This window comes from Colobus angolensis, unplaced genomic scaffold, assembly GCF_000951035.1.
Source record: "Colobus angolensis palliatus isolate OR3802 unplaced genomic scaffold, Cang.pa_1.0 Scaffold26, whole genome shotgun sequence".
NCBI classification, from domain to species: domain Eukaryota; kingdom Metazoa; phylum Chordata; class Mammalia; order Primates; family Cercopithecidae; genus Colobus; species Colobus angolensis.
In genome coordinates this window covers 19,303,110-19,317,855 of record NW_012115821.1, presented here as the reverse complement: position 1 = coordinate 19,317,855, position 14,746 = coordinate 19,303,110, and the positions used below count along the sequence as shown (strand labels likewise).

At 46.4% G+C, this 14,746-nt stretch overlaps 1 protein-coding gene across 2 annotated transcripts in view; it reads right to left on the bottom strand.

The window, feature by feature from the left end:
• RFT1 (RFT1 homolog (S. cerevisiae)) overlaps positions 1-14,746 on the bottom strand; it is a 45,743-nt gene that overhangs the window by 27,530 nt on the left and 3,467 nt on the right. The window contains exons 2-6 of one of the 2 annotated variants that reach the window (XM_011947293.1): positions 13,196-13,281; positions 10,372-10,488; positions 8,715-8,904; positions 8,043-8,144; positions 6,207-6,344 (exon numbers count right to left, since the gene is read on the bottom strand). In XM_011947293.1, the coding sequence (XP_011802683.1) occupies positions 6,207-6,344; positions 8,043-8,144; positions 8,715-8,904; positions 10,372-10,488; positions 13,196-13,281 (633 nt within the window). The remainder of the gene's footprint in view (positions 1-6,206; positions 6,345-8,042; positions 8,145-8,714; positions 8,905-10,371; positions 10,489-13,195; positions 13,282-14,746) is intronic. The other variant, XM_011947295.1, reaches the window with a different exon arrangement.

Below are 14,746 nucleotides of genomic sequence, written 5' to 3'. Positions count from 1 at the left end.
AAAAAAAAAAAAAAAAAGAAGTCCTGTCTCACGGAGCCGGTATGAGGATTGAATGAAAAAAAATAAGACACTATAACTCTGTAAGAGACGGCAAGCTCCTCAATACAGACAGTTTGATCATGGTGCTGTTCAAAAACCTTTCATTAGGCTCCACTGCCCCTGAATTAAACCCAAGCTTCATAGCACGGAGGCCACTGCCAACTGACCCTAGCCTGGCAGCCAGGTTTACTCTCCTTCATAACTTCCTGCCGCTTTTTCCTTTCTCTCCCTTTCCCCATAGTCCAGCCAACCTAAGTACCCCAGTCATCTCTACATTCCCACTTCCAACAGTGATGGGCAGATAACAAGCACTGAGCAAATTTTCCTTCTGTGGTCACGAATGCCCATCTCTACCACACATATACATTTAACCTCTGCCCACCCACGTGTCAAAGTCCAGCAAAAAAGAAGCTTCCTCCATGAAGCCTTCCTTGAAGTTTCTAGATGAAATTCAGCAGTACTTCCTCTGTGCTTCTATTTTGATAACACTAGATACACATAGTCCTGTAGCATAGTTGAGTACAGATCCTATCTCTCCATCACCATGCAAGTTCTGGGGGTAGGGGCCTCACTCAGGGCTTCTGGTACAGTGCCTAACACATAATAACGTTTAATACATGCTTGCTGAGTCAAATTCCTCAGCTTTACTTAAATATTAGCATATCTCTCATCTTAAATCCCTCAGAAATGTCTATGAATATAAACGGAAGCCATTATTTGAAGTACCATTAATTTATTATAAGGTTACATAAGTATCTTTAAAGAAGATACTTTTTTTTTGAGACAGGGTTTCGCTCTGTCACCTAGGCTAAAGTGCAGTAGCATGAACACAGCTTACTGCAGCCTCAGCCTCTAGGGCTCAAATGATCCTCCTGCTTCAACCCCCTGAATAGCTGGGATCACAGGCATGTGCCACCATGCCCAGCTAATTTTTACATTTTTTGTAGAGAGGGGTTCTTACCATGTTTCCCAGGCTGGTCTCAAACAATCCTCCCACTTCAGTCTCCCAAAGTGCTGGGATTACAGGCTTGAGTCACCACATCCAGCTTCTTTTTTTCTTTTCTTTTCTTTCTTTCTTTCTTTTTTTTTTTTTGAGACAGAGTCTTGCTCTGTTGCCCAGCCTGGAGTGCAGTGGCGTGATCTCGGCTCACTGCAACCTCCACCTCCTGGGTTTAAGCAGTTCACCTCCCTCAGCCTCCCAAGTAGCTGGGATTATAGGCGCATGCCACCACGCCCGGCTAACTCTTTTATATTTTTAGGAGAGACGGGGTTTGACCATGTGGGCGAGGCTGGTTTCAAACTCCCGACCTCAAGTGATCTGCCCGCTTAGTCTCCCAAAGTGCTGGGATTACAGGTGTGAGCCACCACGCCTGGCCTTCTTTTTAAAATAATAAACCTGAATTATGAATTGTTCCACCTGGAACTCCTAATCTTTATGTAAATAACTACTACAGGCAATAAGCCAATTTCTTTTGGAAGGCTACATAACATAGGGGTAAACCACAGCCTAAAGCTAGTCCCCAGAAAAAGGTGGAGAGAAATGGGTTCAAAACCAGCTATGTGATTTTGGCTTAGTCACCTAACTCCTCTGAACCTCACTTTTCTTGTCTGTAAAATGGAGCTAACAGTATTTATCTCATACATTACTATGAAAATTAAACACAAAATCCATGTAAAGTGCTTAGTGTAGTGCATGGTACAGAACATGCAGTCAATGGTGGTTACTGTAAATGGCTCTGTGTCAAGGTTCAAATACCTTCACAGAACTCCTAAAGTCTTCAGAGGGGCCTCACAGGTCATGTAGGCCAATAATCTCACTTCAAAAATGAAGACCCTGAGGTCTGGGGGGAGTCCCACAGGCTTCAGATCTGTATCAGGTGCCTCTCAAGCCCTCAGAAACCTCCCTGAGGCCCAGAAATCACCTCTCCTACATGTCTATATCCCTGATGGCACCAAGCATGGCGCCATGTTCTTACTGTATGTCAGCGGAAACAGTATCACTATGTGTCACAGGTACACACAGCCTTCTCATGATCAGGGCTTGGGTCCTTGCAGTCTGGGCATGGGTACTTTCAGGGCATATTGCCAGACTAAACCGCTGAGCTCCCACACCAATACCATCAGAGCTGCCTGGCTAGGGTGCCCCTGTGGAGCCAGCTCTGCTCTCAGGGCATCAGTGTGATGGTGGTGATATCAGCTGTCGCTTAAGGATACCCACTTGTGCCAGGCCACAATGTTAAGACCTTACATGCCCCAACTCACAACAGCCTTAGGAAGGAGGTACTATTATTATTCCCATTTGGCAGATAAAGAAACTAAGCTTAGAGTTCTGAGCCCATCACAGATTTTAATTATTTAGTTATTTATTTGAGACAGGGTCTCACTCTGTTGCCCAGGCTGGAGTGCAGTGGCACAATCATGGCTTACTGCAGCTTTGACCTAGGCTCAAGTGACCCTCCCACCTCAGCCTCCTGAGTAGCTGGGACTACAGGTGCACAACACTACACCCGGCTAATTAAAAAACTTTTTTTTTTCTTTTTTTTATAGAGACAGGCTTGCCATGTTGCTCAGGCTGGCCACCACAGAGTTTAACAAACACTTGGCAGACTCTTTTCTTTACCTTCTCTCTTTGCTTATACTAATGGTTCAAATGTTCCTTCCCAAAATCCTGCTGGGACACAAGGACAGGCCCAGTATGAAAATCTGCCAGGCTTGGTACAGGTGGGCACCAGGGGGCAGTCAGGGGAAGAAGAACTCTTCTGCACTCTCAGACCTGCTCTGAGGGCGGGTGGCAGAAGCTCTAGGCAAGAGAAGCGATCCTGAGTCCTAACCATCTAAGCCTGTAAATGAGGCACAGAGGTATCCAAAAGTGTCCTGTTGGTTTAGGTTGTAGGTGAAATCTATCTGAGCAGAATGGAGAACTCTTATCTCACAAATGAGAACACATCTAGCTTTGATACATAAGATCTAGTTTTTCTTTCTTTTTTTTTTGAGATGGAGTCTTGCTCTGTTGCCCAGGCTGGAGTGCAGTGGTGTGATCTCAGCTCACTGCAACTAAGAGGTGACAACGTGCTAGCAGCCCTCGCTCTCGGCACCTCCTCAGCCTCGGCATCTGCTCTGGCCGTGCCTGAGGAGCCCTTCAGCCTGCCACTGCACTATGGGAGCCCCTCTCTGGGCTGGCCAAGGCCGGAGCTGGCTCCCTCTGCTTGTGGGGAGGTGTGGAGGGAGAGGCGCGGGCGGGAACCGGGGCTGCGGGCAGGACTCGTGGGCCAGTGCCAGTTCTGGGTGGGAGCGGTCTCAGCGGGGCCCGCACTCAGAGCAGTTGGCTGGTGCCACCAGCCCCAGGCAGTGAAGGGCTTATCACCTGGGCCAGCAGCTGTGGAGGGTGCGCCAGGTCCCCCGGCACTGCTGGCCCACCTGCACGGCGCCTAAATTCTTGCCGGGCCTCAGTTGCCTCCCCAAGGGGCAGGGCTCAGGACCTGCAGCCAGCCATGCCTGAGCCCCACCCCACACCCCGCCATGGGCTCCCGAATGACCTGAGCCTCCCCAGTGGGCACCACCCCCTGCTCCACAGCGCCCAGTCCCATCGACTGCCCAAGGGCTGAGGAGTGTGGGGCCTGGCGCGGCATCCACTAGGCGAAGCCAGCTGGGCTCCTGAGTCAGGTGGGGACTTGGAGAACTTTTATGTTCAGCTGAAGGATTGTAGATGCACCAATCAGTGTTCTGTGTCTAGCTCAAGGTTTGTAAACACACCAATCAGCACTCTGTGTCTAGCTCAAGGTTTGTGGATGCATCAATCGGCACTCTGTATCTAGCTAATCTGGTGGGGACTTGGAGAACTTTTACGGCTAGCTAGAGGATTGTAAATGCAACAATCAGCACTCTGTGTCTAGCTAAAGGATTGTAAATGCACCAATCAGCACTCTGTCTAGCTCAAGGTTTGTAAATGCACCAATGAGCACTCTGTGTCTAGCTAATCTAGTGGGGACTTGGAGAAGTTTTCTGTGCTGAAGGATTGTAGATGCACCAATCAGTGTTCTGTGTCTAGCTCAAGGTTTGTAAATGCACCAATGAGCACTCTGTGTCTAGCTAATCTAGTGGGGACTTGGAGAAGTTTTCTGTCTAGCACTCTGTGTCTAGCTAAAGGATTGTAAACGTGCCAATCAGCACCTTGTCAAAACAGACCAATCAACTCTCTGTAAAATGGACCAATCAGCAGGATGTGGATGGGGGTCAGATAAGGGAATAAAAGTAGGCTGCCGGAGCCAGTAGTGGCAACCCACTTAGGTCCCCTGCCACACTGTGGAAGCTTTGTTCTTTTGCTCTTTGCAATAAACCTTGCTGCTGCTCACTCTTTGGGTCCACGCCACCTTTATGAGCTGTAACACTCACCGTGAAGGTCTGCAGCTTCACTCCTGAGGCCAGCGAGACCATGAACCCACCAGAAGGAATGAACAACTCCAGATGCGCTGCCTTTATGAACTGTAACACTCACCACGAGGGTCTGCAGCTTCATTCTTGAAGTCAGCGAGACCAAGAACCCACCAATTCCAGACACACAACCATCAAGTGATCCTCCTGCCTCAGCCCCCACCCCGCCCCAGTAACTGGGATTACAGGCACGCACCACCATGCCCAGCTAATTTTTGTATTTTTTAGTAGAGATGGGGTTTCACCATGTTGGCCAGGCTGGTCTCGAACTTCTGACCTCAGGTGATCTGCCCACCTCAGCCTTCCAAAGGGCTGGGATTACAGGCATGAGCCACTGCGCCTGGCCCATAAGATCTAGTTTTTCTTGAAAAGTTGTATAACAGGATTCTGTTAATTCTGAGACTTAAGTCTCACATATTTTACTACTTTTTCAAGTATCACAAGAGGAATAAGGAGAAATCCAGCATATCCAGCCTTACCACAACCGAGTGTACTACATCCGGCAAGCAAACAAGCATGGAAAGGGGTGAAGCACCCAGAATGGAGGAGCTCATGAAGTGTCTTAGCAGAGACAACATGGCAACATCATCATGTGTGCAGCTCCAATGGCATGGGCAGCAGCACTGACCCCAGAAGAGCCAGAAAATGAAAGTCCAATGACCTGAGTGTGAAGGAATTGAGTAGAAAAGATTATGCTTCACTCCACATGTCAGCTGTAAAATCCACAGTGGTCTAGATAGGAAAATGGATCACCTGAAAGACTAGCCTGACACTTAGAAAGAGACCATGTGGGGCCGGGCATGGTGGCTCATAATCTCAGCACTTTGGGAGGCCGATGTGGGAGGACTGGTTGAACTCAGGAGTTCAACACTAGCCTGGACAACATAGTGAGACCCTATCTCTACAAAAAAGAATTTTTTAATTAGCTGGGCATAGTGGCACATATCTGTAGTCCCAGCTACTTGGGAGACTGAAGCAGGAGGATCACTTGAGCCCAGCAGGTCAAGGCTATAGTGAGCTATGATCACGCCACTCTGGGCAACAGAATGAGACACTGTCTCAAGGAGAAAAAAAAAAAAAAAGACCATTTTGGGTTCATCCCTACTTTCTCAGAACTCTCAGCTATCTGTGCTAGAAGTCAATTGAGGAAGAAAACCAAAACCACAGCAGAATAGAGAGAGTGGAGCACAATGGTGGAACCTGTGCTCTGCTGGCATGTGAGCCCCTCCAGGCTCCTGTCCTCACTCTGACCCTCACCTAGGACAGGCATTTATTCTCTAAGCCTTAGTTTCTCAACCCTAAAATAGAAACAGAGAGTGTCAGCCTTTCAGAGTTGTTGTAAGCATTACATAAGGCAGGTAAAGCATTCAGCACAGGGTCTAGCACAGTGGTTGTCAACTGGGGGCAATTTTGTCCCCCAGGGGACATTTGGCGACGTCTGGAGACATTTTGGGGTGCTCCCCGAGGGGTAGTTGCTACTGGCATCTAGTTGTTTGAGGTCAGGGATGCTGCTAAACCCCCTACAACACGCAGGACAGCCCCACAACAAAGCACTGAGCAGCCCAAATGTCCGTAGTGCAGAGACTGAGAAACCCTGGCCTGGCACAGAGCAGGCGCTCCATAAATACGAGCTATCAAATTCATTTATGATTACAACAATAAACCAGCTGCAGTTTCTTTCTCTCAAGGATAAGCAGCACCTACGATTAAAATAAGAGATAAAATGTATTACTTACTCCACTTCTTGTAATATTGGGTAACAGATCTGTTATTCTGGAGACAGGAAGAGTCTGAAGCTTGGTTGATTCTGGGGAACCCAGTAACTTTGTGAAATAAGTAACATAGCAGAGCACCAGAACTGTGGTATAGAAAAGCTGAGGAAAAAAAAAACTGTTTTAATAAAGGCATAATTAAGATATGCCTATAAATTTGGTCTCAAAAGCCAATCAAGTAATAGAACTCTCTTGATTAACTGCACTTTCTATTCAGCAATGCCTTACCCTCTGGGAAATGGCACTATTCACTTAGACCCAACTCCACTTCAGCATCTACCTGCAAAGTGTTCCCAACACTTCACTTAACTGGGAGAACATAATTCTTCTCAGCAGGCAGAATGTAATTTCCATTACACTAGCTCAATTACCACAGCAATGTCTGATACATTCTCAAAAGGTGTGTATTTAGCCAAAGGAACGGCTCTTCCATCTAGTCAGCACACTGCAAAGATCCATGTATCCTAACTGTGCTCATATGCAAGGACTTGTCATCATCAAGGACTGTGGGTTTTCCATAAACCCCGGAAACCTGTGCCATTAACGATTACAAAGCACAATTGAGCTGCTGGCTCTCTCCTCTTCGCCAGGGCAAGAGCTACTGCTGACGGGGGAGGAAAGGGTAGGGTGATAAGAAGGCCCACCCCTCCCTCCACCCATCCAGGACAAAAGAATGGCTTCTGGCCAGGAGCAGTCAGATGGGTTTTGTCTGCAGATTGAGGAGGAAAGTCCAAAAAAGCCCCTTTTCACAAGCTCCCTTCAACCCTCTTTCCCTCCTGAGAACAGCAGTGCACACTGGTTCAAGAAAGACTGGGACCTCCAGACTTGCTTTCAGCCTGGCAATATCAAGGCTACTCCTGTAGTAAAGGCACAGGGCAAGGAAAAAGAAGAGTCTCAGTTTAGTAGGTGTGGGCCCTTCTGCTCTCCACTCCCAATCATACCTGAGATGGAGCCCATCATCCACCAGCCTTCTTCCTTCATGCTCCAAGCCCTTAAAACTCCAGCAGCACTGCTGTGAGCCACCCACCTGATGCCAGTGTCCTCTGTGAGAAGTACCCTTTACATAAATCATTACTAAGAATCTTATCTTCCTAAACATTAATAAAAACTACAACTGCTTAGCACTGTAAAATGTTCTGGTAACTATCCGATCTTAAATTTCATTTTTAAAAATAGCACTTGTATTCTAGTTATATTTTTATTAGAACTAGAAATATGAACTAGAATTAGGAAATAATGAGATGGAAATGAAGCCTAAATTGCTAAAACTGAAAATATACCTACTCTGACGTGATTCATGCTCTCTGAATTATGTGAGATTTCAATATAAGTTTAAAACAGGCTTGGCAGAGTTTCCACCTATTCTGCAAAAACCTGATGGAAATCCAGGGAAAATAATACACATGCAATTTGATTCCCACCCCACCCCCCACCGCTTTTTTTCTCCTTTACAAAACTACCAGACAACCAAAGATCAGCTTGAAACAGGCTTGCCCACTGAATGTCTAAAAAGGGTTTTTGATGTTTGACAATGAAGTCCAGTTAAAGGGTTTTTGATGTTTGATAATGAAGTCCAGTGTGTGGCCCTCACCAGGTCCCTAGAAACACCGACGGTCTCAGTGTATGGAACACAATGGACCTGGCAGCCAGAGTAGCAGTGCCAAGGCCACCCTTCTGGTGCTTCCACCTCCTGCACAGGCATGGGTACTGCAAATGCAAACCCCACGGCGGTGGGAACACGAAGAAAAACCAGTTGGAGAAACAAAGATCATATAAAAAGTTAAAAGCCACGATTCTTACCTGGGCCAAAGAGAAAATGTACAATCCCCAGTGAGGCAACCACAGCACGAGAAAAGCTGTCAGAATGCTCTTAAGAATTACCGACAGGCTCTCAGCAATCACCTGCAAACATGTGGTTAAAGTGCAGTTTACAAACATTATCAAAAAGTCAAGATGTAATGGAATGATAGACAGAAAATCTCGGGCAGTGGCTACCCTGGCTATGGGGACAGGGCACACAGCTGGACGTAAGTATCAGTAACATTTTACTTCTTGGGTAGGGTGGTAGGTTCATGGATCTTCCAGTATATCATGTTTTAAGATTTACATTATATATATATTCCTTTGTAATCTATTCTAAAAGATGAAGAGAGAAAAGTTAATATTAGTATACAACTAAATACAGTCACTAGAAAAACCTGAAAAACCTTTACGGTCCTTCTACATTCTCACTTGAACTAATAAATTATTAGCAAACCTGTTTTTTATTTATGATCAAACAGAGGTGAACTTTAGCCCAGCCTATCTGACAAATTTCAAGTGGAAGAACTTAACTGACCATGTTAACCTTTTTCTAAATACATTTTTATGTGCAAGTCTGGAAAAATCATTCTCTCCTATAAAAGCATTTTTAAAAAGCAACGCTTTTTCTTATTCTTCCCATTTCCCATTCACAGCAGAAGGCGCACTCACCTTGAGCTTCACAAACATATGTGCTTGTGCCAAGACCCAAAAGGGCTCTCCTAGAAGCTCCACCACTGCCGAGAGACCAAACAGCACCACTCCAGTTGCATAGTGAGGGACAACATGAGGATCAGGCACTTCAAGCAGCTGCAACCAGACCCAGCCCAGGAATAAGGACCAAAACACACCCAGGGGAACTCTGGAAGAGGAGAAAAAAATAATTCACTAAATTTTAAAATAAATAGAAATATATATTAAAGTAGTAACACTGAACAGAAAAAAAAAGTTATAATACAAACAGCTACCATTTATTTATTAAGATACTAACTACATGCCAGGCACTATGATCAACGCCCCTTATCTCACTGACACCTCACAATGATCCTCTGTCATTATCTCCATTAAAAAAAAATGAGGGGCCGGGCGCGGTGGCTCAAGCCTGTAATCCCAGCACTTTGGGAGGCCGAGACGGGCGGATCACGAGGTCAGGAGATCGAGACCATCCTGGCTAACACTGTGAAACCCCGTCTCTACTAAAAAATACAAAAAACTAGCCGGGCGAGGTGGCGGGCGCCTGTAGTCCCAGCTACTCGGGAGGCTGAGGCAGGAGAATGGCGTAAACCCGGGAGGCGGAGGTTGCAGTGAGCTGAGATCCAGCCACTGCACTCCAGCCCGGGCGACAAAGCAAGACTCCGTCTCAAAAAAAAAAAAAAAAAAAAAAAAAAAATGAGGAAACTGAGGCTGACAGGCACTGGGCAATTTGGCCAAGGTCATGAACAGCTAATCAAGAGCAGAAGCAAGACCCAATCCTGCTATAACTCCAAAGCCTACACTTCTATCCACTGGGTTACACATACTGACCCATAAGCAAAATTCCCAGAAAGAAAATGCCTATTGTTGAGAATGACTGACAGACTGTATACAACTGTTCCTTGCATCCCAAATAACAAACAGAGCAGTGCTCAGTATCCTTTCATATGTTTCACATGTGTACCATGGGGCATTTAAATATGCCTGGGTGGTTAACAGTTGTTCCTCTAATAAAATGAACACCTACCAGCCCTCACGACAGTCATTTCTGTGAGGCAATAAGGAGTTATGCAAGGGCAGCATTGGGAAACAAGCTCAACCCCCAGCCCTCCCTGCAGGGACATAGCTGGAGAAAAGCCATTGCAATTTTAAGTTAATGTACTTGATCTTCAAGAATATCCTAAAAGACTCAGAACTGAAGTCATATAACAAAATTGAAGAAAAATGTAATGAAACCCATAAGAGGCTTTCAAGAAATACTAAATCTAAGTGGCTGTTAAAAGCTCAAAAGATATTATAGAGCAAAAAGATTAGGAATAAAAAAGATGGCACAGGCCAAGTGGAGCCCACAGTGGTGATCAGAAATAGCAAGAAACAACCTCCAAAGAGGATGAAACCAGGGCTAGAAACCTGGCCCAGAAACCCCAACCTAGAACCTCTTCCTGGCTTCCGGACATCCAGAGAGAAAATGAGCCAAGAAGTTCCTCTGACACAAACACTCTCCCCTTCTTGTCGTATGCCTGCTCCCAGAAACCCATGGCGAAGCTGAATCTGGAGGCAATTCAGCTTTAGGCACGTGTTACTGTTTCACTTCCAATGCTCACTACACCTGCCTTCCTGAAATGTGTCAACTCACGTTAGCCACAGCAGGTTGAAGGTCTGGCTCCAATCTCGCTGGGTGACCCCACTGAGACATGCTCTGCGGAAGGCCTCTCTGGCCAGGAAGAGGGTGGTTGAGTAAAGCAGCGTTAGTCTGTAAATGAAAGGCAGAAATCAATAAGGTCTCGAGTTTTTTCACAGAGAGAATTTCTGGGATGTTTCCAGCAACAGGGAGAAGATAAAGTCTTGGTCATAAACCACTGACGGTGACATGGAGGGCAGTGGGCTCTTACAGGACCCCCTACTGGTCTGATCCATGAGAACTACTGAGTTAGGAACCAAAGGAAAGACACCTGAGGGTGTGTGCCTACAGTTACATGAAGGATAGAAACTGCTGCAGTGGTCTCAAAAGCCTGCAGCCTTCCTGGCTACAGGCAGAGGTGTGGCCATGACCACAAGGAGGAGAAGAAGATAAGATTATAACCCCACCCTTCTTGGTCACGGGACACGAGTGACTGACAGCCCCTGTGTGAAAAGCTGAGCCTCTACCGAGTGGAGGCTCTGGCCAAAAGAATCTCAAGACAGGCAATAAGGCTGGCAACCATTACCAAGGCTGCTGCAACCCAGATCAGCAAGGCTTGCCTGGGCACCTCCCAGATGGGCAGCACCTAGGTGAGCCTTCCTGCACCTTGGTGAGGAGTAGCTGAGATTTCCCTCCTCAATAGGCAGCAGCCTGGGTGAAGCCAGAGTGGGGATGGCCCAGGGTGAAGGTCTCTGGGGTTGTCCAAGGATTATCCTGCTACCCAGTGCCTCTGTGGAGCATTGCAAATAAGGAGATGGAACCGAACCTTAAGCAGGGGGGCAGGACAGGCCAGATAAGGGCTGTCAAAGTAGGGACCTGCCAATCTCAGGACGCCTACCTAGGGAGAAAAATCTGAGCCCCTAGGAGGATTTGCCCCTCTTCCTTTCTGCTTTTAAAAAGGTATTCCTTAGGGCCAAGTGCCTATATTTCTCAGGCTCATGCCTATAATCCCAGCACTTTGGGAGACTAAGATGGGAGGATTGCTTGAGCCCAGGAGTTCGAGACCAGCCTGGGCAACACAGTAAGACCTCATCTCTACAAAATATAAAAAAAATTAGCCAGGTGTGGTGGTGCACACCTGTAGTCCCAGCTGCTCAGGAAGCTGACATAGGAGCATCGCTTGAGTCTAAGAGGTCAAGGCTGCAGTGAGCCATGATGGTGCCACTGCACTCCAGCCTGGGTGACAAGGCAAAAGGAAGAAGAAGAACAAGAACAAGAAGACGACAAAGATGAAGAAGAGGAAGAGGAAGAGGAAGAAGAAGAGGAAGGAGAGGAAGGAGAAGGAGAAGAAGGAGAAGGAGGAGGAGAAGGAGAAGAAGGAGAAGAAGAGAAAGAGGAAAAGGAGGAAGAGGAAGCAGAAGAGGAAGGAGGAAGAGGAAGAAGAAGAAGGAAGAAGAGGAAGTGGAAGAGGAAGGAGGAAGAGGAAGCGGAAGAGGAAGAAGAGGAAGCGGAATAGGAAGAAGAGGAAGCGGAAGAAGAAGATGAAGAAGGAAGAAGAGGAAGCAGAAGAAGAAGAAAGAAGCAGCAGCAGCGGAAGCAGCAGCAGCAGCAGCAGCAGCAGTGGAAGAAGCACCAGCAGAAGCAGCAGCAGCGGAAGAAGAAGCAGAGGAAGAAGCAGCAGCAGCAGAAGAAGCAGTGGAAGAAGGAGAAGGAGAAGTAGCAGAAGAAGAAGTAGAAGAAACAGCAGCAGCAGCAGAAGAGGCAGAAGCAGAAGAAGAAGCAGAAGCAGAAGCAGAAGCAGAAGAAGCAGAAGCAGCAGAAGCAGAAGGAGAAGCAGGAGGAGAACGAGAAGCAGGAAGAAGAGTAGAAGGAGGAGGAGAAGGAGGAGGAAGAGGAGGAGAAGGAGAATGAGAAGGAGGAGAAGGAAAAGGAGAAGAAGAAAAGAAAACAGTATTTCTCAAAGAATGGTCCCTGTTTCAAAATCACCTAAGGAGCTTGTAAAAATGCAGACTCCTGGGCCCTTCTTCAGCACTACGTAGTGCAAAACTCCACAGATGATTCCTTTCCTCAAAGCTTGAGTCCTGCCACTAAGCTCTGAGACCAGAGCCAAGAGGGTATGTTTGTTAAGTATTAGACATGAAATACTGTCTGGAACATACTGCCTCATTTATCAGGACATGAAGACACACCTGAGAAGCTGAGCTATTCCGAGCACTCACATCATTTCATATATTTTATGTCATTTGTGAAGACAAAATATGTGTGGGTGTCCTTGAACAGAAAGGAGGTGAGTAGAAGAAACAAGCTGAGTCTAAAAGACAAAGAAGTCATCTTTCCAAGAGCCTCCAAGAAATTAATGACAAGGACTCAAGCTCGGATCCCAGTTGCCATATCCCAATTACAAAATCACCGAGGAGGGAAGGAAGGTGGCTGCTCCAGCCCTCCAATTATGAAGTGCATCCTCACGAAGTGCACAATTTCTGCTTCCTTTGCTGTCAGCAGGACAAGAACATAGGATTATACCTGAGAGGGAGTTTTTAATGAATTACTCCCACTCTTCTCCTTCCTGACTTCCAAGAGCAGGAAAACCAGAACAGCTGGCAGAGAAATGTGCATTTGGAGGCTGCTAATGGAAAACACTCCATGAGTCCATTAAAAACAACATTGCCTGCATGTCCCTCCACTCCTGCACGCTTCTCCTCAGCCCACTGCTAAAACACTCTGCTTCTGGTAAAGGTCCATGTTTCTAGAATCCAAGGATGACACACAGGTACAGAGTGTGAAGAAAGCCTGGCTAGGAAGGTGAACTCTGACAGTGCCAGGGTGCATCTCCTCCTACCTTACGTTTACCACGCCAACAATTTCCTTTGACAGGAAGCGAAGAATAAATGCATTCAAGACAAAGGTGATCAACCGAAACAACACCTATAGAAAAAGAGGAAAAATATGTAAGAATAAATGACGTTAGGAGTGTTTACTTTGCTGAAATGAGAACAATGTGGCTGTTCTTCCTAACGTGAGGTAATGACATACAGCAGCTTTGTCACGGAGACTCTGCTCTAAGACGCCCAACCTGTCTGCATTTCTCCAGAAATTTCACTCCTTGGGATCTCTCAGCACTCCCGTGCAGTGGTCAGAGAACCCTGGAAGGCACCTGGAAGCCTCCCTAATTTATTAATAACAAGAAAGCGGCCCCAATAGACTCACTGAGTTTCTACAGGTTCAAAGTCAAGCTCTTGAGGAAGCAGAAAGAGAATTCTAGTTAGTGGTTCACCTTGCTGGGCCCTAGCCACACTCCCCTACCCCAGGCTGTTTAGAAATAGCACACACTTAGCAAGTGGGAGCCTTAAGGGTATAGCAGACTCACCAGAAATCATGGGGTCTAATTTCTCTTTTCTTCTCTGCCTCATAATATCTAGGAATTTCAATAATGACATTTAATCGTTCTGAACTTCAGTTTTCTCAATTAGAACACAGAAAATGTATTTCTTTATTGAATACTTGTGTCTTTCCAGAGAGGAGTTGAAATACCTTTTAAATGATGCTGCAAAAATAAGACAACGTAGTGTAACATGGGGGGAAGGGAGACAGAGTCCAGTTATTGCTGCTTGAAAGGGACATATCCTGAGACTTCCCAATCTGTCAATTCAAGAAAACCACTTAAGCAAAGAACTTCTCCCATGAGACACAGAGAAGAAGATGACTGTCATTAAACAGGGTTGCTAAATGGGGATGCTGGGAAGAGTGCAAACCTCATTCACTAAATGACTCCCTCCTGCATCCCAGCAACAAATGAAAATCACTTCTGTGTTAAGCACCCTCAGAGTTATCTGTGAAGAGCTGCGATTTGGACGATTTGATCTAAGCATATCAAAGGACTACTGCGGTCACAAAGGTATGACCAAAAAGGGAGAGCACATAACACTGCAACTAAAGCGTCACAGAGCAACAAGGTCTCCAAAGCCAAGAAATGACCATCTCAACCTTTATGGAGTCAAAGGTGGTCTTTTGAGTCCGATGACAGCTCTGTAGCTGCTCCTTAGAAACATGCAGATATGGCCAGGCACGGTGGCTCATGCCTGTAATCCCAGCACTTTGGGAGGCCAAGGCAGGTGGATCAACTGAGGTCAGGAGTTCGAGACCAGCCTGACTAACATGGTCAAACCCTGTCTCTACTAAAAATACAATTCACTATTTAGCTCTTCTATCTATTATCTTCTAATTGTTATAAGCCTCAATGTCCTCTGTCAAATGAGGTTACCTATCACATAGGGTTGATTAAAAGGATCAACAGAGATTGCAGGGCTGAGTACAGTGGCTCATGCTTGTAATCCCAACACTTGGTTGGGCGCGGTGGCTCAAGCCTGTAATCCCAGCACTTTGGGAGGCC